The 27,048-nt window shown below is 34.9% G+C and overlaps 1 protein-coding gene across 19 annotated transcripts in view; it reads right to left on the reverse strand.

The window, feature by feature from the left end:
- Window positions 1-27,048, reverse strand: part of ano1a (anoctamin 1, calcium activated chloride channel a) — a 330,549-nt gene that overhangs the window by 112,264 nt on the left and 191,237 nt on the right. For 14 of the 19 annotated variants that reach the window (XM_073906384.1, XM_073906385.1, XM_073906379.1 and 11 more), the window contains one exon: window positions 16,268-16,415. In XM_073906384.1, coding sequence (XP_073762485.1) covers window positions 16,268-16,397 — 130 coding nt within the window. In that variant the 5' untranslated portion in view covers window positions 16,398-16,415. 19 annotated transcript variants of the gene reach the window in all.

Raw genomic sequence — 27,048 nt, forward strand, 5'->3', positions numbered from 1 at the left:
GTAATGCAAACAGCTGTCATTATTGAAGAATGATTATCTATTTATGGATTGCAATTCAGTTTTTTTTAATTGTGTAGCTTGTCAGTGAACTATGGCTCTGTGTATTGAATGTTGCTCTATCTGAATGCAGGTGCTGGACATTTACTGCTGATTACAGAACCGGTTTTACCAGCCTGATCTCACGAGAAAACATACCTATTTTACATTTGTCAGTTTAATGGCTAATTCGCAAAAATTCATACACATTTAGTCATTAGAGGGCACCCCTAAACCCAACCGTAATTGGGGAATAAGGAAACCGTACTAAATTATAGGAATCAAATTAATACAAATTAGCCACTAAAAAAAAAGAAGTCACCAAAAAAAATTAAATAAAATTATGAATTGCTGTGAGATTGGTTTGGTTGTACTGATAAAACACACATTATAAAAAAGTTCCTTAAACTAATTGTGCATCCCTGTGGGTAATATTGTTGTAGAAGTGCAGCAGAAGTGGACTTGCATTTTATAAAATCACCAAAAAGGATTTCAGTTTCAGCTAGGAAAAAAGCAATCTTAGATGGCAGATTGTCGAGTAAATTAGTTAATAACGATTTCATTTTCGGCTGAATGCATGTTCCACCTTAACCTGAAAATCGACGAATTCCACTGCATAAGCAACAAGAGGTTTAAAACAGAGCCTTGCAAATAATCAAACCTTCCAATAATGTTTACTTATGCAGATCACCATGCAATCCCTAAATCCCATCATCACATTTTATAATCTTTATAGAGGCTTAAAGGGTTTGTTCACCCAAAAATAAAATTCGTGTATTAATTATTCATGTCGCACCAATCCCCTGAGATTTTCGTTTATGTTCGGCACACAAATTAGGATATTTTAGGCGATTCCAAGAGCTCCCTCATCCTCCATAGACAGCAATAGTCATGCAACATTTAAAGTCCATAAAAGGATCCAAAAAACAGAAGAATTTATTAAACAAATTGGTTTTATAGGGTTTTATTTATTTATTTAAATGTTTATGGAGCTTTGTATGATAACAGTTGGACCACTGAAGTTACATGGAATGATTTGACAATGTTTTCGGTTGCTTTTCTGGACTTTGAACGTCACATGAGCAATTCTGTCTATGAATGTCTCACATCCATTGCTTTTTATGGAGGGTCAGAGAGCTCTAGGATTTCATCTAAAGTATCTTATTTTGTGTTCTGAAGATAAACAAAGGTCTCAGTGGATTGGAATGAGTCATAAGAGTGAGTTGCTAATAACAAACTTCCATTTTTGGGTGAATTAACCCTTTTAAGTTTAATAGGACCATACTCATTTGCCTGTCGATCGTAGAGATTGGTTAGATAAGGAAGTTTGATTGCCTTCTCTATAATTAGACAAATGTCAGACAAAGGAAAACATTATTCATTTGCATTATTAAACGAGTGTCACATATGATTTTCTTGTGGTATACAAAGACCAATCAATCGTGAAAATTACTTGTCATGCTTCACCCGAGTTGCTGAGCTGAACCTTAAGAATTTTGAAATATGGAAAATAACTCGATAATGCCCACGTTCTACAAAATCCCTAAAGATTTAAGTCAACTTTCAACCATAAACACTTCTCTTTTAAAACCCCTGCCTATACTTTTTCTCACAAATAGGAAAATCCCATCTGACAGCTCAGGATGACATGCATGCACCACCTCCTCAGAACAGCATCTCTCTCCTCAGGTGAAGATGATGCTGATGGATTTTCCTCATGTGCTCAGTCAGTGTGTGTGTGTGTGTGAGTGAGAGAGTGAGTGTGAGTGACTGCCAGAAGGCAATGCGTGACTGCTCTAAACCCACAGAAGGCTGCTGCTCATCTAATAAAACACAAAGCTAAATGTCCATACAGCTTATCTGATTTTAATAGCGGTATTGTTTTATTATTAATACCGCCGCAGTATTACTTAAATGCATTGTTAATAAAATACTCCGCAAAACAATCTGTGCATGCTTTAAAAATAAATGTTGTCAGGGTGGTGGGCTAGACACGAAGCAATTCAACACCCTATCTGTCGATCTTCGTTGTCATTATTTAAATAGTAACCGCGCGGTCAGTTATCGGAATACAAAATGAGAAACTCACCCGAGCCGTCAGCCTCCTCATCTTTCCTCGCAGTATTTACATCATCTTCACCCTTCATTGGCGCAAACGTGCGGTGTTTCTAGTTTCCAGGTTGACCGTACAGCGGAACTTGTGTGTCGTGTTCGCGGTGTGTGTGTGTGTATGTGTGTGAGTGAGGAGAGAGACGGATGTCCCTCCGCGAGCTTTTGTAGAGTATAGAGTATACATGAAGCAGTGGACTGGATCTGAGCGAATGCGTTTTTATCTCACCCACCAACCACACACGCACACACATACACACATCTACATCACTACGATACACACGAGCTCTTCCTCTTCCTCACATCCGATGCGCTTTTGGGCAGTTCCTGAGGAACACTAGTTGAATGCAGGTTTTTGAGCTCTGGTATACTCGAAATGCTGGTTTGTCCAACGTTTGGTCAACCTAGGATAAACCTAACCGTTGTGTTAAAACGTTTAAATTTAGATTTGATTGAAAAATAATTTATAACCCAGCATTGAGTTTGTGCATATTTAAATCAAGGTTGAATTATGTAAACGGTGTGTTGTTGAACTGGGGGCATTTTTATATATACACACCTGTTTATATACAGTGCATCCAAAAAGTATTTATAGCGCTTCACTTTTTCCTCATTTTTTATATTAGCTACAGCCTTATGCCAAACTGGATTGAATTCATTAATTTCCTCAAAATTCTACACATAATACCCCATAATGACAAAAATACGATATTTTGAAATTGTTGCAAACTTATTAAAAATAAAAAACCTGAAAAATCCGACACTATCTCATGCCAATTCGAAACTTTTTGATTTAGTAGCTATTCCGTATGAATTTGTACAATCTAATTCGTACATTTTAGTATGATTTGCACATCCCCAACAAAGGTTGGGTTTAGGGGCGGGGTTAGGTGCCACGCCTCTTTTTTTTAAATGAACAATTTCGTACGACTAAACTCATACGAATTCGTACAAATTAGCCACTAAACTGACAAGACAACATATACAACAGTATTCACAGTAGCGTGGTGGCGCAGTGGGTAGCACTGTCGCCTCATAGCAAGAAGGTCCCTGGTTCGAGCCTCGGCTGGGTCAGTTGGCATTTCTGTGTGGAGTTTGCATGTTATCCCTGTGTTCGCGTGGCTTTCCTCTGGGTGCTCAGGTTTCCCCCAAGAGTGCAAAGACGTGCTTGGTGAAGTGGGTATGCTAAAATTGACCATGGTGTATGTGTGTGAATGAGCGTGTATGGATGTTTCCCAGTGTTGGGTTGCAGTTGGAAGGGCATCTGCTGTTTAAAACATATGCTGGATAATAATAAAGGAAATGAATGAATGAATGAATGACTGAATGAATTAATGACTGAATGAATGAATGAATGAATATGTGTTCAAGAGAATAAAATTTAGGACCGTTTGAGGGAGAGTAAAGAGTTAGTAAACTTTTTGCTTTTGGGTAAACTATCCCTTTAAATCACAATTGTTTTCTTGCAAATTAAGAATTTGCATTTTACTCCTTTGACCTCACTAACATAATCTTCATGCCTCCTTTGATATTATGTCGGCTAAATTAGGATTCATACTCAGACACAATAGTGACCTGTGTGTGAAATAGATTAGTTAGAATTGCACTGCAATTGTTTTCAGTTGCAAACAACTGAACTATGCACTGGTCACAACTGTGCCCCTTCAAAACAAATCCATCTCTTATAGATTTGCAAGCAGAAAGTACATCAACTGCTCTGCTCAAGTGACATTGATACATTTTAATGAAAACAATCTGTTTCTTTTTAAAGTTGAATATCTTGCCCAAAGCTAATAACGGCACTTCCAGAAATAAAAAACAGTCACAACGAATTTGACAGATTGTAAGTATTTGAACCTTCATACAAGTCCACAGTGTGATTAAGGTGAAGTTGATTTTTATAGTTACATATTCATTTTTTTTTAAGTGACAGCTAGTGACATGCTACTTTGAGTATAGAAATCACATGCAAGTAGCTATGACTTCAAAACAACATGAGCACTATTTAAGTGACTGAACAATTTTGTACTTTGATTGTCGTTGCCTGCTAATATGATTTTCACTATTTAGAATTAGAAAAGAATACCTTAATAAGATGATATCATTAAGGAAATGGTCTAAATATGCAAATATAAAACCAGCCTTACCTCAATCTCAGTGTAAAAAAAAAGACCTTAAAATTATAAAATTTTTTGAAAAGTGCTCAACTACACAAAAATTACGGAAAAAAACATGAAAGAATCTGTGGGACCTGATAGATTTTTCTGAAGAAGAGTAAGCAGTTTACCTGTACAGGACAAATAAGGGATTCATTAAATTAAAAAAAAAAAAAAAAAAAAAAACAGCTGTTATTGTTGCACAATTATTATTATTATTATTATTAAATAAAACGTGCATTTTGTATTATCCCTCATATTTTGGTAAATAAATAAATACGTATTTTAAATAAATAAATAAATATATTTTTTGCAGCAAGCATGCAAACTTTTAGGCACAACTGTATATTATTATTATTATTAAATAAAACATGCATTTTGTATTATTCCTCTCATTTGGGTAAATACATAAATATTATAAATAAATAAATTCATATTTTGAATAAATAAATAAATAAATAATTTTGCAGTAAGAAGCATGCAAACTTTTCAGTTCAACTGTATATTATTATTGTTATTATTTGTAATAAATAAATAAATAAATAAATTAATATATTTTAGTAAAATAAATAAATAAATAAATAATATTTTGTAGCAAGAAGCATGCACACTTTTTGGCACAACTTTATGTAATTATTATTAAATTAATGTAAAAAAAACATGCAATTTGTATTATCCCTCATATATTGGTACAATAAATAAACAAATAACTATTTTTTTGCAGCAAGAAGCATACAAACTTTTCAGCACAACTCTATATTATTATTATTATTATTATTATTATTATTATTATTATTATTCATTGTATTAATAATGATAATAATGAATTAATCAAATAATAAAACATGCAATTTGTATTATCCCTTTTAATTTGTGTAAAATTGAAAAATAGAAAATACAGCTAAATTGTGCGCGTTAACAACTTGGGTTTCTTTCTAGAAAGTTTCCACCAGAACACCGACGCCTAAGCGACTGATAACAAAGATCAGCTGACATTCACACCCGGCAACACTGAATAGGCAATCAAGAAGGCTAGTCTAAACTTTCCCGAAGAACAACAATATGGTAACATTTTCAAGTCACCCACAATTAAAACCTTAAACTAGCCAGTTTCACTTCCTAACGCGAAAAAGTATAAAAATGCTGAATCTTACTTGTGCTCAGAAAAGAAATCACTCCAGCTCTTCAGCTCCTGTCTCCGGCTCACCTGCTCCGGCACTCTTGTTTACCTTTCAGGAACATGTAAATATCTTTCCGTCTCGTAACTCGCAAACAGCGACGCCTTAACAATAAATTACCATATTTTGAGTGCAGATTCGCCGCAAACGCAACTTATATGCGCGTTTTGTGAATACCGCGTGCACATCACTGATATGACGTATGTGCATAGGTGTTACCCTTACTATGAAACCAGGTCAGGAATGTGGGCAGGGAGCCGGCTAAAATATATATTTACAGTTTAAATTGTTAGGTAAATGTTTTCTCTGAGGTTAGCATGCACAAAGATGAATGGTAAACACACGAAACATGCACGCACTGTTTTAAATATAATTGACAAAAAATGTAATGTTTATCTAAGTCAGGATGCTTGATTTGCACGTGAACTGCGACCAGATTGCGACACAATAAGGTCTTCCACGGTCAATGAAAACCTAGAAACATCAAAGGATTAAAAAAATGCAGATTTTCACGTCCTAAAATGGCAGTTACTGGTCGTTTAACAGTAAATATTTTTAGTTAGGGCTCTTCTTGGGTCGACAAAAACCTCAATTTGGTAAACTGAAAGTAATGAAAATTTAAATGATGGAGTGGGATTACAGCTATGGGTCTACCTGAGGTTATTGAAACTAGTAAACTTATCTCTTATTTTTTTGTGTTATATAGGGGAGATAGGGGCACAAAGTAACACTTTTTGGTTTTGGCTAAATAATGAACAAATTAGGGGTTAGACAAACCATATTTTTTATTACCAACAACACACAAGCCTCTCCTACAAATGAGCACTGAAAGTGTGATCGCTGAACCTACATGTTTTCTTTGCAGTATTGTCAAAAGTGCCAGGAGTAAATGTTACTATCTACCCCACCTGCGGGACAAGTTTTAATTTACTGTTTACATTTTTAAATTTTTACATAATTTACATTTACTGGGTCAATCTTGTTCATTTTAAATATATGTGACTATGACCTTGTCAATGTCCACTGCAAACATGTTTTGTCTTTTATTTAAAAAAAAAAAAATTAAACAGCATTTTCATTTAAAATTTCACCTCCATCAAATGTTTTAAAAGCAATCCACCAATGCAAAATGTGAATTATTATTATTATTTTTTTGAATATTTTTATTATTATTGGTAATATGCATTAATTTTATAAAACATGAATCAAAACACTGATGTGGAAGTGAAAAATAAGACATGGCTTTTATCAGTGGGACATAAATAACAGTGTTACTTTTGTCCCCACAGGAACTCTTGCCAATTAAACCTAATTTACTTTTAAACTGAAAAATTCTGACATTTCAAACTTAAGGATGTGTTATTGCGCTAAGTGCGGTTTATTCATAAACTAATTTCGAGAGGATCACGTGCTTATAATCAACACGGCTGGCTCCTTATTAGCTCTGTAATCACCCCTATTAGATGATTACGGAAGCATTATAAATAACCTGAGTTTTTCACTCCAGTTATCTTCGTCTCGAAGCTCCTCCCCTTCCACCCCCACATCCTCCCCCTTTTTTCTGATTGGGCGACACGGTGGCCCAGTGGCTAGCACTGTTGCCTCACAGCAAGAACACCGCCGGTCCAACCTTTCGGGCTGGTTGGTGTTTCTGAGCGGAGTTTGCGTGTTCTCCTCGTGTTCGCGTGGGTTTCCCCCGGGTTCCCCGGTTTCCTCCCACCGTCCAAAAACATAAACCATAGCCAATCGACTAAAACAAATTATCACCCAATACAACCTTAGTTTACACTTCTCACGGTGACAAGCAGGGGTGTTCTCGAGACCTACCTGGCCTCGAACTCCCCTCTCGCCCTTCTTACGGGAGGGAGCCCCGGGCTCGAGGATATTACGAGCTCAGGGCTCTCTCCCGGGACAGCATGCCAAATACGCTTTATTGATTATCATCTAAGTTTGAACTCTTGAAATAACATGTAGATTGATCATTAGTGTGATGCATGCAAAGAGAAACACGACTTGTAATGAGGAAAAAAGAACCGCAACAATACAGTAGCTACTTTTTGCATTTAACTAAAATTCGGAGCTAACTGCAGGACACGGTCTCGAAATCAGGTGATATTTGGCAGTTCCATTAAGGGTTGCATGCCAAATAAGCTGTTACAGTGCTCAGCATAAATATGTACACCCCTCACAAATCAATCTTTTAAATTCATATTTTTGATAGGAAGCTATACAATATTATATTTGTGCATATACATTAGATTAGTCAGTAATTGAAGCCAAATCTGGACGGATCTAATTACAAAATATTTTAGAATAAGGGTCCAAAAAGTAGTACACCTACATTTATGTTATAATAAATATTAAATACACATTTTAAAAAAAGGAAAAATCAAGAGAAGATAAAAAAAACATTGAAAATTTTTGTTAAAATTTTGTAGGTTGTAAATTGTTTTTGCAATTTTTAGCTTGAATTTAATTGTATTATCCTTTGATTTCTAAATATGTTTGGCGACTTAAATATTATTTTAATAAATATATCTGATTTAATAAATCTGTTTTGTTTAAAAGCACCAATTTACATTGCGTATATTCACTGAGAAATGCATAAAGATATTCATTTTTAAAAAGGGCAGTACTCAATGTTGAGCACTGTATAGCCTGGAAAGCAAATGTTGCTTTTAGAAAATTACTGTGTTACTTTTGTCCTCGCTCTCCCTATACTGATTATTTTACTGTAAATATTTCAAGTTGGAACTGGCTTCTAGGTGTTGATCTGTATAAAACCTCTATTTGGTAATTACAGCTGAAAATGAAAGTGTAAATGAGGGTGTGGGATGCCTTACAGCAGGGGTGTCCAAACTTTTTGGGCCGAGGGCCAGATGCAAAAAAACAAACGTTGTCGCGGGCCAAATTTTACATACAGGTACATCACACAGACACGTGTATATATATATATATATATATAAATACAGTTGAAGTCAGAATTGTTAGCCCCCCTAAATTATTAGCCCCCGTTTATTTTTTCCCCAATTTCTGTTTAACGGAGAGAAGATTTTTTTCCACACATTTCTAAACATATTAGTTTTAGTAACTTATTTCTAATAACTGATTTATTTTATCTTTGCCATGATGACAGTAAATAATATTTGACTAGATATTTTTAAGACACTTCAATACAGCTTAAAGTGACATTTAAAGGCTTAACTAGGTTAATCAAGTTAACTAGTTAAGTTAAGGTATTTAGGCAAGTTATTTTATAACAATGGTTTGTTCTGAAGACTAAAAGGGCTAATAATTTTGACCTTAAAATGGTTCATAAACCGATTTTTATTCAAGCCGAAATAAAACAAAAGTCTTTCTCCAAAAGAAAAAATATTATCAGACATGCGGTAAAAATGTCCTTGCTCTGTTAAACATCATTTGGGAAATATTTAAAAAAGAAGAAATAAATCAAAGAGGGGCTAATAATTCAGACTTCAACTGTGTATAGATAGATAGATAGATAGATAGATAGATAGATAGATAGATAGATAGATAGATAGATAGATAGATAGATAGATAGATAGATAGATAGATAGATAGATAGATAGATAGATAGATAGATAGATAGATAGATAGATAGATCATAACAAGAACTGCTGCTTAATTGAATGCATGTAATAGCGACACCCGGTGGTTATTTATTGAATTACGTTCATTTTTGTATAGCGGGCCAGATTCTATTGATATTTATAAAAAGCCTCGCGGGCCGCCACAAAACTGATTGCGGGCCGCAGATGGCCCGCGGGCCGTAGTTTGGACACGCCTGCCTTACAGCAAGAGTATACCTGTGGTTATTGTGTTTAGCAGTAAGAAAATACTCTTATCTCTCAATTTTGTGTTATATATGCTGTCTACACACATTGAGGTAAAGTTGGTTTGATAATCGCACATTCATTCAGTGATAACCTGTGACACGCTCCCTGTATTGTCTACCATGGCACTTTGACTATTCGAAATCGCATCACGAGTATGACCAAAAACAAGATAAGCCCTTTTTATTTGACTGTGAACAATGTTGTACTTTGATAGTCATTGCCTGCAAATATTTCATTATTTAGATTATTTCAGAAAATAAAGTCTGAATATGCGAATATTCAGGATACCTCAATTCTACACACTCATAAATAAGTAAATAAAATATTACATTAGAACTGACCCTCACTTGCAATCAGTCCTATTTTTTTGCATCAGCAGTATCACTGATTTTCTTCTGACCCTGTTTAATAATGATCTACACAAATTATTTTAGTGATCACTTCTTAGGTAAGTACCTGTTTTGTTGTCACCTAGCTAAAATGACTTTTACCAACAGGACACAATGTTCAGTTTCGCACAGCATGACTGATCCACCCTTTTGTTTAACAGTTGGCAAGGATATTGCATTTAATTGTCGCTTTGTTTATTGGAAGATTGTGGCCAACTGAGCCGCAGCCTTTGGTTTCAGAATGCCTCCGGCTTATTTGAGGTTTATGTTGCAAAACATTGATGAGAGTGGCGGTAATGCGACATGTCTGAATTCACATACTTTTCTAAAATATAGTAGGTGTCAAAAGGAAGTTGTCCAAATACTGGTGGAAAGATTCTGAAGCATGCACACTTGTGAAGATGACAAGCGAGAATTTTCCAATGTGAATGCAGCGTTGAAACTGACAACATTGTGAATGTAATGCATCCAAATACATCCATACTACTTTGTGTGGTCACACATTTAACATTGCATTTTTTGGCATAATAATTGCACTGCGGTATACATTAGAAGATAAACCTTCCTGTGAAATTATCCATCTTATTTTTTTACATAAGAGCAGGTGTGGTCATGTCTGTCTGGCATTTGGTGTCAATAACTTCCAGCTATGTACAAAACAACTCATGCTGTTTAATATTGCAAATATTATTGCCTAAATAGTATTATCGTCTTAATTATAAGTGTCCTCCTGTGGCTTCACAGAGTATGCTACCCGCTGCACCGCCGTGGCGTCCTGAATTTGTATTTTAATAATGCATTCGTAATTGTTGAACTACGATTAATAAATGCTGTACAAGTATCGTTCATTATTAACTAATGTTAGTAAATACATAAACTAGCATTAACTAATGAAAGCTTATTATAAAGTCTGACCAAAATATTCATTCATCCATTCATTTTATTTTCGGCTTAGTCCCTTTATTAATCCGGGGTCACCACAACGAAATGACCTGCCAACTTATGCAACAGGTTTTTACGCAGAGGAAGCCCTTCCAGCCGCAACCCATCTCTGGAAAACATCCACACACACTCATTCACACACACTTATACACTACAGACAATTTAGCCTACCCGATTCACCAATACCGCATGTATTTGGACTGTGGGGAAACATGCAAACTCCACACAGAAACGCCAACTTGACCAAAATATACTTTTTATAAACTAAAATATACTTTTTAGAGTAATAATTGTAAAGAATATCCTACAGCTAAGATGTTTATAATAATTTTTTTCTTCATTCATGCTATTTTTTTTGCAATTTTATAGTCATCCATGTTTTTTTAAAGAATAGAGGAGAGGGGTCTGGCTGCAGACCTGGTGCAGTGCAATCTGAGCTGCATCCAATGGTTTTTAATGCGCTGACCTAACCCTAACCCTACCCGTCACAGTGACGTCACTCACTCCATTGAGTGCATTGTGTCTGAGATTGCATCGTTGAGTGGTGCAATCTCAGCTTGCATCATAAAGGCTGCATCCAGATACTATTGGAATAGAGTTCAGCATCATTGGCAACAAATGCAGTGTTGTGCAGTAAATAAACATACTCTCCCATCGTTTTAATGACAACTTTGCTTTAAATCCATGGTGAAAACAGGCAAACACCCCTAAAGGCTCTAAATTAAAAGCTAGTTTAAGAATAAATAAGGTATATTTACATAAATATAAAGTTTATTACTGTCAACCGTTGGTATTGCATGATATAGAAAAAAATACTGACTTAGATTAAAGTCCACGTGAAATCAAAATGTACATTGTTTATTTTGCTAGCGCACATTGTTATTCTTTAGCTGAACAATTTATCTGTGCAAGTTAATGCACTTCAAAGTCTGATCATTTGTTGCAGTGGCGGTATTTCTCTGTTGACATCAGTTACCACAATATTCTCAATCACACCCCTCTTACCACCTTAGTTTGCCCCTTTTACCTTAGTTTGCTATGAAGGAATGATGTGACCCCCCAACCCAATATTCCACTTCAGCAGATTTCAGTTTAAATCAATGTGAACCGAGGTGCTGAGACGTTTATTTCAGTATGTTGATGTACTTCCAACTTAAACAGAATTCATTTATATATTTACTTATTAGATGTAGTTCTTTAGGCAGGATGGTGGCTCAGTTTTTGGCACTGTCACCTCACAGCAAGATGGTCTCTGCTCTGAGTGCCGGCTTGGCTAGTTTGTGTAGAGTTTGCATGTTCTCCCCGTGATCCCGGTGCTCTGGTTTCTCCCACAGTCCAAAGACATACGCAATTAGATGAACTAGATTGGACATAGTGTATGAGTGTGTTTGTAAGTGAGAGTGCATGGGTGTTTTCCAGTATTGGGTTGCGGCTTGAAGGGCACCCACTGCGTAAAACATATGCTGGAATAGTTGGTGGTTCATTCCACTGTGGCGACCACCGATAAATAAGGGACTAAGCCAAAGGAAAATGAATGAATGAATGTAGTTTTTTAGCCATGCCCATTTCTGACAGTGAGTTAACCTGCTGCAAAAGCTTTGTCTGTTCTGTGCTAATCAATATTCTCTCTAGTATGTTGTGGCTTGCATTCAGATGGCTTCAAACAGTGTAAAGGAAAGAACTGGTTTCCTCTTTTATCATAAGTTATTATTATAGACTACAATGCTAGAGTAATTGTTTGTCACCCGCAGTGTGAAGCTGATGAAATAAAGGAGTGTGATTAAGTTGATATAAAAGAATGCAATTACTTTTTTTAAGTGTGCAAAACAACATGCACTGTAAAAACAAGTATCCGTAATCCGTTTTCCGTATTTTGTGATTCATGTTTTTATTTCTTATTTTCCCATTTATTTATGCTTTTGAATTACATGATGAGACGTTGATTTATCTTCCAACAACTTTGAACATTGAAAAGTTTGGAAAAGTGACTTATTAACATTTTAAATAGTTTGACGTGATATATTGTCTGGGTTAGTGTTGTATATTATGGTACAGAAACCTTGTAGTAAACTGCCCGTACTTTCTCAGTTATTTTACAGACTTACTTTATATTATATTTCTTAAACATATTACACAATATTAAAATGTCAACAAAAGTCACTTTGTTAAACTGTACAGTTGAATTTTCAACATCGACAGAGCAATCGACAGATCAACGTCCCATAATGCAATTTACAACTAAAAAGAAACGGAAAATACTTGTGAATTACAAAATACGGAAACTGTTAATTAACAAGTTTTTTTTTTACAGTGTACAGTACACTCTCAGAAGAAAAAGTACAAAACAGTACCTTTTAGGGTACAAGTGGCTCGTCTCTGGGGTGGTACCCTAATGGGTACAATTTTGCACCTCTATTTAAAAAATGTACCTTTCAAATCTAAATCTGAACGTTTGTACCTTTTATAGACCAATTGGTTACAAAACTGTACCCTAAAGGACCAATTTGAGACCTTTAAATGTACATTTACGTATATATTTTGTTCCCTCTAGGAACAAAACTGTACCCTCATTGTACTTTTTTTCACTTAACCAGCAATAGAACAAGAATGGAAATAACAATGTGTATAAAACTTAATTATGATCAGAATTTTTAAATACGGTTTAGTATTCATAATAATAATGATAATAATAATAATAGGTGACACGGTGGCTTAGTGGTTAGCACTGTTACCTCACAGCAAGAAAGTCACTGGTTCGAGTCCCGGCTGAACCAGTTAGCATTTCTGTGTGGAGTTTGCATGTTCTCCCATTGTTCGCATGGGTTTTCTCCAGGTGCTCCAAACACTGTTATAGGTGAATTGAATAAACTAAATTAACCATAGTGTATGTGTGTGAATGTGTGTGTGTATGGATGTTTCCCATTACTGGGTTGCAGCTGGAAGGTCATCCACTGTGCAAAACAAATGCTGGATAAGTTGGTGGTTCATTCTCCTGTGGCGACCTCTAATTAATAAAGGGACTAAGCCAAAGGAAAATGAATGAATGAATAATATTAGTAATAATAGTAATAATAATAATAATAATAATAATAATAATAATAATAATAATAATACTGAAGTGTATGATAATGGAAATGATATTCAATAATAGGCGACGCAGTGGCGCAGTGGGTAGCACGTTCACCTCACAGCAAGAAGGTCGCTGGTTCGATCCTCGGCTCAGTTGGCGTTCCTGTGTGGAGTTTGCATGTTCTTGCATTGTTGATTGAATATTCAATAATAATGATGGTATTAACATTAATAATGTTGATGTAATGACTATTCAAAACCATGTGGTTTTATTTATTTTCCCTCCCAATATTCCTAATTACTAACGAAGACCAATACATTAACAGTGAGTTCAACAAGTTTAGTGTAACCTCCTAAATTTGTGACAAAATACTATCAGTAGTTTCCTCCTCCTCTCTTATCTCTCTCATACACTCTATCTCTTTTAGCCTCTCATTCTGTGTTGTATACCGTTAAACACGTGCTACAAGAGAGGCCCCAAACTCTACTGGATGGTGAAATCACACATCTTGATAAGGTTTAGTTGTTTTTTTTTCCAGACATATGATAAAGTACGGTTTCCCAAAACCTGTGTTGCAGCTGGAAGGGCATCCGCTGTGTAAAACAAATACTGGATAAGTTGCTGGTTCATTCCGCTGTGGTGACTTCTGATGAATAAAGAGACTAAGCTGAAGGAAAATGAATGAATGAATAATATAGTAGGCTTTTAAATTGACTTTTATATTCATTAAAAACTCAATGAGACAAGGATGACACTGACATCATGGAACATTAGTTGAAAATATCAATATCTACTATTGCTGATATAAACAACAAAAAATAGATAAATCTAGATAAAAGGTGTGTAAATAAATAATTTGAAATAAAAATAATTAAGCTTATTAGAGAATCTTTTCATTTTTAACTGTTTTCATATAGATTGCTTTTATTTATATGATGATATAAAAAATCAAGAAAATGGATGATTGAATAACGCATTTATGAGTTGACATTGCTTTGTGCTTATGAATATATTATGATGAAATCTCTTAAATGAAAAAACATTATGGGCCATATTGTAATTTATAATTAAAAAAATAAAAATATTATCAGTTTAGCCACATTTTTTTAAGTGTTAATAACCCCTTCGTGTGCTGATGGAGATGTTTTCATCCACTCTGAGTAGATTTCGAGTCTTAATTTGGCCACAACTTTCATTGTGTTTCAGCAAATAGAATGATTTTTGGTGACAAACCTTATTTTGACACATATTTTGGAAAAATGCTTAAATCTTTTCAAAAACGTAATACACTCTGGGCAAATTAATACCCTTTTATTATGTTGGTGGCTGTTTTTGCCTCTTTGACTTCCATTTATAGTACAAGTTTTTGATTGCAAAGCCATGACACCTTATAATGATGCATTCTTTGTTGTTAGTGCGTTTCCCTGTTGGAAAGAAATATTTGTAATTGCATTTTATACTGTTGATCATAAGTTGCAGTGCAAAAAACCTTAGTTTCTAGCATTTATTTGGAGCATAATATGTATAGTGTGTTTGTGTGTGTGTGTGTGTGTGTGTGTGTGTGTGTGTGTGTGTGTGTGTGTGCGTGTGTGTGTGCGTGTGTGTGTGTGTGTGAGAGAGAGAGTGAGAGGGAGACCATACACCATGAGAAATAGTTAATCTAAATTCATTCATTCATTCATTTTCTTGTCGGCTCTGTCCCTTTATTAATCCGGGGTCGCCACAGCAGAATGAATCGCCAACTTATCCAGCAGGTTTTTACGCAGCGGATGACCTTCCAGCCGCAACCCATCTCTGGGAAAGTTAATGTAAATTCATGTGTCTAATTTAAATAGTCTAGACTTTTTATTATTATTATTGTCATTTTTATAATTATAAAATCTATTATCTGTTTTTCTTTTTGCCATTTATTTCTTATTTAATGTCATTTTTTTATTTTATTTATTATTATTTATTAACGTTTTATTTTTTTATTATTTTTATTTTAATAAAAGTGAATGAGTGTCAGAGAGACTTTTGTGCACTCATCTTCATTTGTTTGAGAGAATCAAAATAAGCACCTCAACGCTCAAAACTACATTGAATAAACAAAAACAAAGTAAGCACATTTTGCCCAGGCTCATTCTGAAAATGTACCTCTACATACATTTTTGAAGAGCGCCAAATACATCCCAGGAGCTGCGTTTTTTTTGCAGTTTTCATTTTCGCAAATCCACCAGACGCCACTGTGTACGCTTTTTGAGACCTCAAATTTCTATCACGTAATTCACTAGAGACCAATGTCGACTGACTGTTTGACTGACAGATCGACTGACCGACCCTCCTCCTTCTCTAAACCCAACCAATAGTGTTTTCAAAAGCACAGATTGACCTGCCCACCCATTTGCCATTACCCAATCAACAGTTTTAAAAAGCAATCCAGAAAAAGTATAGCCCTCATCTGATTTTAACTACATTTTAAAATTTTACCACATTCTCACACTGTTTTTTACTTGTTTACTTTATTTTTTGGCTTCTGTATTTGTCTTACCTGCTTTCTGTAACTGTTCTTCACCGGATTCGAGCCTCGTCATCGTGGTCAACTCCTCTCTGCGTCTCAAGTCCACTGACATACACAACGAGCTACTGGACAAACTGGTAACAGCGGGAAAGCCGTCCATTTGTAGGTAATCGGTCAGCTGTAAGTAAGAAAAGGAACATTGTCATTCCACCCTATAGCGTTCGTTTTAAAGATAAAATGCAGCCATATGTACCACAGCTACATACTACGCAATTTCCGGGGGTGGGGGGGGGGGGGGGGGGGGATGTGAGGCAGGGGCTACAGTTTTAGATTGAGCCTATGTTGTCTGTCTATAGAACTTCCATATGAAAGCCAGAAACTTTTTTGTTCAGGAATATCTAAAGTAGGGTTGGGCGATGTCGACCAATTTAGCATCGTACGATGTCTAAAGTAAAACATTGCGATACACAATGGCATCCTAGGCAAAGGTGAATTAATTATTTATGAATAATTAATTAATTTATAACGAATTCATTATTTGTAGCCTACCGTTTCAACTACCTGACCCGCATGGTCTTTGTTTTACCCATAAACAAATAATAAATAAATAAAAAATAAGTTGCACACAAAATACCACCTGTCAATCACTTTTTTGGGAGGTTGGTCGTTAAAAAAGGTGCACAACCAACAGTATCTGAGGTTTTCACTAAAACTACTAAGTACAAGTGGGAAAGTGAAAGACTGAAGCAATGTACTGAAGAGTCATCAGATATAGACAAGATTAATTAATTATCTATAACTATAGTGAGACGCTATCCAGAGCTACATCCTTGATAAACTGTCCAACAGTTGATACAAATATCAACAGTAAAAACTGCATTTGCTGCAGTAGGAGAAACTGCATCAATCTTTTCTAAATGAATGCGCCTCAGAAGACAATCCTAACAAGCAGTGAGCGCGCAGTGGCGTTTAATGGTGTCAGATGCGGAGCACAGGTGCTCTTGATTCTGGAGTTCATTAATAATATAATAACATTAATACTGAAATTGTTAGGTGTTTTATAATGACCAAAACAACATTTTAGATGTTTTATAATGTGCTCAGCCTGACATTTTGTCCATTCACACACATTTTAAGCATCACATGATCTCTTTCAACAAAATCACATGACCTTTTTTAATGCGCATGCTAGAGTTTGTGCGGTAAAAGTGTTTCCATCGCAGTTTATGCGCATCTTTTCTTATCGAATAAAAAGTTTATCCTACCCAGTTAGGCGCATACGTTTTTTATGCGCATTTTCAAAATTTATGCGCATCATGGCGTTTCCATCAACTGTTTTTTTTTATGCGCATTTGAAAATAGGTGGATGGAAACATAGCTAGTGTGTGTGGCTGTGTGGTCACGTGATGTGCGTTTTCAGTGGACGGAGGGCTGTTCAGAAATGCTAGGTAAAACACGGTGTGGATGTGGATCATTTTCGTTCTAAAATGTAATTTTAATACTAAGATGTATTAGTGTAAACAGGGCCTAAGTGTGTATTTTTCACGAGCGGGTTTGCGACAGGGGCGGGGCGAAGAATCGGTGATGCCGGCTCAGCATTGTGTTGTCTATTGGCCCTTATCTAAAGGTTTAATAGTGCCAGCTGATCAACAGTTAAAACTACAAGTTTTACCTCTTACCAACAGGGAAACCCACCAACAACCAATAATGCATGATTATATGGTGACATGGATTTGCAGTAAAAAGAAATGCAGTTCTAATGGAACTCAATGGGGGAATAACAGCGACTAACATAATGAAAGGGGAGTCAATTTGAACAATACACAAGGGATGAACACAGTGATGTAAAGTAACGAATTACAAATACTCAAACTACTGTACTGTTGAGTAGTTTTTCCCAGAAATTGTAATTTACTGAGTAGTTTTAAAAATGTGTACTTTTACTCTCCCTTGAGTACAGTTTTAGTGCTGTCTCAGTATTTTTACTCCACTACTTTCTTTCAACCTGCAGTCATTACTTACTTTTTCTTGTCTATGGGGATTAGAAAAATCAGTTCTGTCATTCCTGTCCAATCAAATTGCACATAGAAGATAAATCACATCATAATGATCTACCTCAAGACATGGGCGAATTATAATTGCAGCAAACTGTTTGGAAGCATTAAAAGTGTCAAAGATGTGCAAAATCTCTGCACACATTGACCCTGAGACTCTTTAGATGCTTGTCACTGATGAGACGTTGACAGATATTTACTGTATGATGACCGAAATGGCCTTAAACACCCAGCAGACACAAGACGTCAACATGACGTCAGATTGACGTTGTACCCCAACGTTGTGGGGATGTTGCATTTTGTTTGGAAATGAAAATCAGGTTGATGCCAGGCCAACGTCAATGTCCAACGTCCAAACTAAAATCAACCTAATATCAACGTCTAATGATGTTACAGCTTGATGTTGTGTGGACATTACCACCATGACGTCGATCAGACATTGGACTTTGGTTGGCATACCTGACGAATAAATGTCAGTATTTCACGTCAATATGACGTTGGTTTAAGATGTTGGCTCGACACTTGATTTTGGTCATTTTCTAACACAACCTAAAATCAACCAAATATCAACATCTATTGATGTTACAGTTTGATGTTGTGTGGACATTACCACTATGATGTCTATCAGACGTTCGATTTTGGTTGGCATACCTGCAACAATGAATAAGTGCTGTAGGCAAGTTTCAGGTCTTTAAAGTCTAAGAAGGAAAGTATTAGTATTTTTTTATTTATTTATTTTTTGAGTACAGTTAGTGGTATATCAAGAGAGGCAATTGCAGATTAGGAAGTGAAGTGGAGACTAAATAATTGAGTATTTAGTCGTTTCTTGAAAACAGCGTGTGACTCTGCCGTTCTGATGCAGTCAGGGAGTTCATTCCATCAACTGGGCAGATTGAACGCGAGCGTTCGGGAGAGTGATTTCTTCCCTCTTTGGGATGGAACCATGAGGCGACGTTCATTCACAGAACACAAGTTTCTGGAGGGCACATAGATCTGCAGAAGTGAGAGCAGATAAGAAGGAGCAAAGCCAGAAGTCGCTTTGTAGGCAAACATCAGAGCTTTGAATTTGATGCGAGCAGCAACTGGCAGCCAGTGCAAACGGATGAGCAGCGGAGTGACATGTGCTCTTTTAGGTTCATTGAAGACCACTCGTGCTGCTGCGTTCTGGAGCAGCTGAAGAGGCTTTGCTGACGAATACATGTCAGTATTTGACCTCAATTTGACGTTGGTTTAAGATGTTAGCTTGACGTTGGATTTTGGTCACTTTCTAACACAACCTAAAATTAACCAAATATCACTTGCAATTTGGCGTCATTATTGGACATCTAAATAACACTGTCCTTAGACGTTTTCTAGACATTGAATTTTGTTCACCTGACCAACTTAAATCTAACCTAATATTAACTTATGGCGTTGTGTGCGTGCTGGGTAATAACTTAATACACTACAGAATGTTACGTTTACACACATCCACAAATTACATGTAAACATATCAGCTTTTTACAGTGTAATACTCACTACTCCCTACACTTGAAGGTCTACTTTTTTGCTTTGAGAAATATTTACAACAGACACTTTTACTCTACTTGCACTATATTTTTAGGCAAGTAATGGTACTTTTACTTACTGTAAGTATGATTTTCAGCACTCTTTCTACCACTGGTTGAATACAACAATAATAAATGATTAACTGCAATGAATACATTAACAAAACTTAACTAAAACAAAAATAGCAAATAGGTGAAAATGTTATGATAAAAAGTACAAATTACACAAGACTAAATGTAAAAAGGGAAACGCTGTTCTTCATTTCTGATGTTGGCTCACCACTTTATTTTAACATCATGTAAGTGGTGAGACTGGGTGTTGAGAAATCGGTTTCTCACTGGTAAATACGCTCGGTTATTCATGTTCACATAAAGAGAACGACGATTTAATAACCACATAACTTCAGCATTTGTGTGACTCATAATCGCAATTACTGAATTCATCCCAAGGGCATTTTTGTCAAGGAAGCTAGTTTCCCTCAAGTTCCTAGCAGAGTAACCACACATTAGCTCCAAACCAGTTCGACAAGTTTTAAGTACTGCTTCTCTTTGTTTTAATGAGGATATAAATTGAGTTTAAATCAAACAAATTGTGCTTGTGTGCATTTGTGCGATTCTTCTTTGTAATAAATGTCACATGGACAGTATTAAATTTCTAAGCCAAAGTTATTTGTGGATTTTGAGGTGGAGTTTTATTTCAAATTGTTCTTTATGTGAAGACATGTACACTGAAAAAAACAATACATTGAATTTATTCATTTATTTTAAGTGGTTGCAAACAATTTATATGGGTTAAATCTAAACAAACGCATTAATTTAGTAATGTTCAACCTAGTTTGTTTGTTTAAATTCATTCCATATACATAAACAATTTTTTCACATATACAATTTTTTTGCAACCACTATTCCTTAAAAAAAAGCAGTAAATCCAACTGAATGTACATGTATACTATAGTTAAATGTTCACCATCTGTATATTTGTTTACCTAGTTGTACTGGCTTTCTCTTTGTGTTTCTCGCTTGCCTTCCCTTATTTAAACTTCCACATCTCAATGAACATTTGAAGTTTAAAATACAGATATGTACCCTGTATGTGAGTAAATGACTATCTGCTAGTCCCTCTGCTGAGCCATCTTAGCCCATGGTAGGAGAAACACAAATGATTATCAAGATATGTCTGTGGTGAAGCAGGATTAAAACTAAGCATAACAAATATGAAAGCAATCGGACAAACAGATGCATATAGTAATAGCCATTTTTTCTCCTTTTATAGCGACACCAAGTGGTCAAACAATATGTTTTTTTTCTTGTTACCTCAAACTGAGCTCATATACAGTATACAATGTGGATATATATGCACTAATGTTTAGCAATTTAAGTGGATAATTATAGGGGGGAAAAAAAGACTCACGATTTACTCACTCGAGTGTTTCCAAACCTTTTTATTATTTTAACTTTCTTCTGTTGAATGTAAGAAAATGATTTAGAGAATGTTAGAAATTGGTCATTGCTTACCATGGTAGGACAAATATACACCATTGATGTCAAAGGTTACAGGTTTTCAGCATTCTTCAAAATATCTTCTTTTGTAAGGAAAGAAACTCAAACAGGTTTAAAAACAAGTAGAGGATGTGATGTAAGAATTTTTTTTTTTGGGTGAACTGTCGCTTTAAGTTGGCCGCACCCACTTTGAACATTTTTGCCAAAAAGTTGAAAGTTCGGTATTTTGAATTAATCATCCATATTGGATCTCCAAATAATTATTTTGCCCTGGTTTGGTGCTGATTGTAGGAAAAAAAACGAGAGGGGTCTGGATGCAGACCTGGTGCAGATGCAGTCTCTCACTAGGTTGCCTTGAAACGTAGTTGCCCCCCCTCTCCTCTCCCCTGAGGGCCTGCACTCCACTGCATCTTTACCTTCCGAGCCCGAGTATGTTTACGTCATCGATGATGCGACTATTCAGTTTAACAGAAGACAAGCTCTCTTGCTCAAATTGCTTTAGTTCTATTGTTTTATTTTATTTTTAGTGGTTTGGGATGCAGTGACACAGTCAAATATTTTGCCGAACACATCCACAACTTTTGACGCTCATAAGATATCATAAAAGTCCTCATGCTGCAGGTATTAGGAGGTTTGCTGAAGGTGCAGCTGATGTGCAGTGAGGGGTTTGCGTCTTTAATAAACAGTTTGCATTTATTGAAAAGAAAGGATGATTAATAAATCCATATCAGTCCCTTTAGAGTGACGTCTCGTCTTCAGTTTTCGGGCTCAGGCATGCTTTACACTCACACTAAAAAACGTACTGCACCAAAGCCCAAACAAACCATGCTCACTCCTCTGGGTCATGCCTGGGCCTGATTCGGAGCACTCACACTTGTCAAACAAACCAGGAAATGTGGAAATTTTTTTTTATACATAATCATATAACACAATCATTCAATTAATCATACAACACAATCTCACGTCAACTCGCACCATTTTGATATAGTGGTTAATACAGAAGTCAGAATTATTAGCCCCCCTTTAAATTTTTTCTTTTTCTTTTTATATTTCCCAAATGATGTTTAAAAGAGCAAAGAAATTTTCCCAGTATATCTGATAATATTTTTTCTTCAGGAGAAAGTCTTATTTGTTTTATTTCGAGTAGAATAAAAGCAGTTATTAATTTTTTTGACACCATTTTAAAGACAAAATTATTAGCCCCTTTTAGGCTAATTTTATTTTCGATTGTCAGATATTATTTGCTGTCATCATGGCAAAGATAAATGAAATCACTTATTAAAAATGTGTTGAAAAACTCTTGTTAAACAGAAAACGGAAAAAAATAAACGGGGGCTAATAATTCAGGGGGGCTAATAATTCTGACTTCAACTATGTATGTAAATTTGTATGATCTCATTCACACATTTTAATACAATATTCTCATCCAACAACGATGGTTTTGGGATGGGGTTTGAGGCCATGTCTCATTAAAAAAAAAAAACATCTTTTTATAAACTGTAAAAACATGTCTATGACTTAAAGGGCACCTACTATACCCCTTGTTTAAGATGTAAGTTAAGTCTTTTGTGTCTCCAGAATGTGTTTGTAAAGTTTCAGCTCAAAACACCCATCAGATTATTTATTAGACCTTTCAGAACATTGGATTTTCTGCTCTGAACAAAATGTAGCTGTTTTTGTTGCCTGTGCCTTTAATGCTAGTTCTCCTCGCCCACCGTTCCCACGTGCCTGTCAGTGTGTGGCTCAGTGTCCACCTTGGCTGTGTCAGATAAAAAGCACAGTGACAAACATGAAGTAAGCAAATCTCACATAATGTTTGTGAGAGATACTACAGTAAGAACTTTCCCAATGATTATTTGATGTATTTGTTGTGAAGTTAATTCTTTAAACCTGATTTAATGTTCACAGACCGGAATTGAAGTATCTTCTTTTATAATAGTACTGAGAAGCGGCTGTGGTGATACAGTAAAGAAGGTAAAATTGCCGTAAACGTGCACTGTTTTAAAACATTTTTTACCAAAAAAACTCATTCTTGATCACATTTGATGGTGATTGATGATCACAGATCTTTTAGTTGCATTGCGCGCACGTCCTGTCTTGTTGATATGATTATACGCATTACTACAGAGGCATGTTAATACGCGGCTGTCATTCAATTTGGTGAGCGTGGAAAACCGTACTCCAACATCACGTTGCAGTGGGTGTCAAAATAGGAGGGTTTTGGATCCTATTTTAACGTCAGGAATTAAAAAAAGAGGCTTGCTTATTGTGATTCTATCACCCCAATATGACTGTGGACACATTATACCTACACACAGTTCTGCCCAAAAAGCTTATCAAAGATGATTTTCATCATAGCTGCCCTGTAAATTAAGTTGAACCAATAAAATTTAAGTCATTTTTACTTACATCAATTTAGCTGACTTAAAACATTAAGGTAAAATTTGTTTAACTTAAAAAACTTAAACTAAATTAAGGTAAAGTAACTTAATGCCTTGACTTTTAATTATGTATTTTTTACAGTGTGAAATAATGATTTACTGAATGAATACCTACCAATTTTAACACTGTTAACAACCAGTTAAGCCTTTGTGTTTATCTGTAAAACCAAAGTCAAAATATCACCTTTATTTTGTGCGCTTTTTGTATACTCAAACTAATTTAGTTCTACTGTAAAACACCAAAGAACACACAGTGATCCTGAATGCTAGTAATTTTCCTTTCTTTATACCTCTTAAATGTTCTAGCATTCAAACTGTCACTTGGTTTGACACAAATGAAGCCATTAGTTCACATATAAAAGATGTCTCCGAACAAAAAGCAACACTTCAGCTGATATTTGTAGTCTAAGCGCACAAGCTTCTTTTCATTTTCAGAAAAAACATAGGAAATTTCAAATGATGACCAACAATAATAAAAAAAAGTTCACGTCATTCATTTTATTAACAGATTTCCGTGGCTTCATCCTCAGTAAACAGTGACTGAGGGCACAGTGAGTTTTAAATACAAAATGTCTCTCAGAACTAGCTTGATGCTACTGGATCTGACAGTATGCAAACTTTATCTTGCACTATGATTAAGCCAAAGAAAACAGCATTTTGTTGTTGTCTCTTCGAGTGAGGCTATATTTAAACTTCTAATCCTGTTCTCACAGTAAACGACAAACATTTGTGGTTAGAATCTCGGTTGCAGTGATGCAGTATTAGATAAAGCCGGGAAACTGACGGTTGAAGCATGTTTTATAAAGAAAAAAGAATCTTTCCACTGGGAATTGAGCATCAACAGGGTCACAAAGCTCCACCACCACTTCCCGTTTGTCAGAAACTTTGTCCTGACCTTTGAACCTAAGCCCTCCATGGTTGCGCTGACTTATACCCCTCGACGAAATGTGCTTCTTTGAGCCCAAAATAACTGGGGGCCACTAAATATATCCTTTATCTTTTGTATTTAGATTCTTAACTAAGAATTATTTTTGTGGAGTGATGCTTGTCGATTCTAAACATGTTGCAACAAAGTTAACATGCTCTAAGGGTTTGTTTACTGTTGAAATAAGCCCACCCCTGCATACAAAACAGTAATATTCATTCATCAAATTATATAAAACAAAAATGGGAGAGTCAGATCCACAAATAACAGAGGAAGACTGGAGGAACGCATGCAAAAAACACAAACTCCAGAACTTGGAGAGAGTTTAGATGGAAAATCTGATGTGGTACTTTATAACTTTTGCATACAGGTATTCAAAGTTTGAGCTCTTGTTGGAGACAATGTGGAACCTCAATGGCTAACTATTTGGGCTTTCTGGTTTGAAGTAGTGACTGAAATAAAAAAGATAACTGGAGAAGAATTTGACTAATCATTTAATACATTATACCTTGGGAAAATGCCAGAAATTGGCATTGAAAAATACTTAATTCAAGTATTTCAGGAGGTAGTTGCTGTTTTTAGTACTATTAATGTTGTTTCATGTTTGTTTTAAGCGTGTGGTATGATATGAGGGGTTCAGATGCAGAAGCCTCTAAATGCAATCATGAATCTTCTTCTAAAATAAGCATTTCCTTATTTTTTCCTGTGTAGTTTCAGATATTTCACTTTTATGGTGAAGAATAGGTTATTTGCATTGCCTTTAAAGTCCAATAACAGCATATAAACATATAGGAGACTACAAAAATGCTCATTTTAGATGACATTTAGAGGTTTTTGCATCTGAACTCTGCATATATGTGTTTTAAATCTTATTACGCTGCAGAACAAATCGCCCCAAATGGGGACAATTAAGTTTACCGTAACAGTAAGTTTATAGTAAGTACCAGAAAAGTCATATCTCGAAAAGTTTCAAGTTCATCCTCCAACAAGGGCTCATAGGAATTGTAAAGGAAATACACTGTATAGACAGACGTTTAACTCAAAACTTATACAAAAAAAGTGCAACAAGTTGTGGACTGAGTATGTTATTGTAAAAAATATGTGATAATGTGCTTTAAGTGGATTGTGACTTGATTTTGTAACCCTACGACAACCGCTTTGCCACCACCCCTTTTTTAAATAGTCTTCTTTCTCTTGTTTTGTTTCCTAAATATAAAAAAAAATATATAAAAAGAAAAAACCCAACCCCAAATCTATTTTGTTCTTATAGTAATTTTAATACAAAAAATATGAACGCTGAAATGCCATATTTATTGACCATAGAAGGAAAAACAAATACTATGAAAGTCAATGGTTACAGGTTTTGACTTTTGACTTGTTTTTTTTTTTCAAAATATTTTCTCTTGTGATCAATAGAAGCGACAAAACTTATAAACGCTTGAAACAAGGGCGAGTAAATGATTCTGCAATTTCATTTTTTGGGTGAACTATACCTTTTAAATGTTTTTTTAAAGAATTATTATGAATAATAATTTATATAATAATAAAATCCCACATTTATGGAATTCCTCAGTAGTAAAAACAAATACATTGAAAGTCAATGGTTACAAGTTTTGACATTTTTTCTAAATATCTTCTTTTCTGTTCAGTAGAAGCATCAAAATTTGTAAATCTTAAACAAGGGCAAGTAAATGATTCTGAATTTTATTTTTTGGGGGGGTGAACTATCCCTTTATAAACCAATTCAGTAAACATGGAATAAAAAAAAAAAAACATTTAGAGGTATAATTATGAAAAAAAATATATGAAAGCTGAAATGCCATATTTATTGACTTCCATTGGAGGAAAATAAATACTATGGAAGTCAAGTTACAGGTTTTTACTTTTATTTTTCAAAATATCATCTTTTGTGTTCAATAGAAGCAAAAAAAAAAAAAAAACTTGTAAAGGTTTGAAGTAAGGTAAAGTAAATAATTCTGAATTGTCATTATTTGGGTGAACTACCCCTTTTAATTAATTAATTTTTTTAAAGAAACAACATGTAAACTAATTCAGTAAAATAATAATCATAAATATAATAGCAATGATTATATCCCTGATGGCTTGGTTAAACTTTTCAAAACTTCATTCATATATATATATATATATATATATATATATATATATATATATATATATATATATATATATATATATATATATATATATATATATATATATATATATATACTATTTCATGGTAAGAAAAGCAAATACTATGAAAGTCAATGGTTACAAGTTTTGACTTTTTTTCAAAATATCTTGAAGAAACTCTTCAAAACTAAAGAGTTCAAAGTTCAAACAA

This window comes from Danio rerio, chromosome 7 (assembly GCF_049306965.1).
Source record: "Danio rerio strain Tuebingen ecotype United States chromosome 7, GRCz12tu, whole genome shotgun sequence".
NCBI classification, from domain to species: domain Eukaryota; kingdom Metazoa; phylum Chordata; class Actinopteri; order Cypriniformes; family Danionidae; genus Danio; species Danio rerio.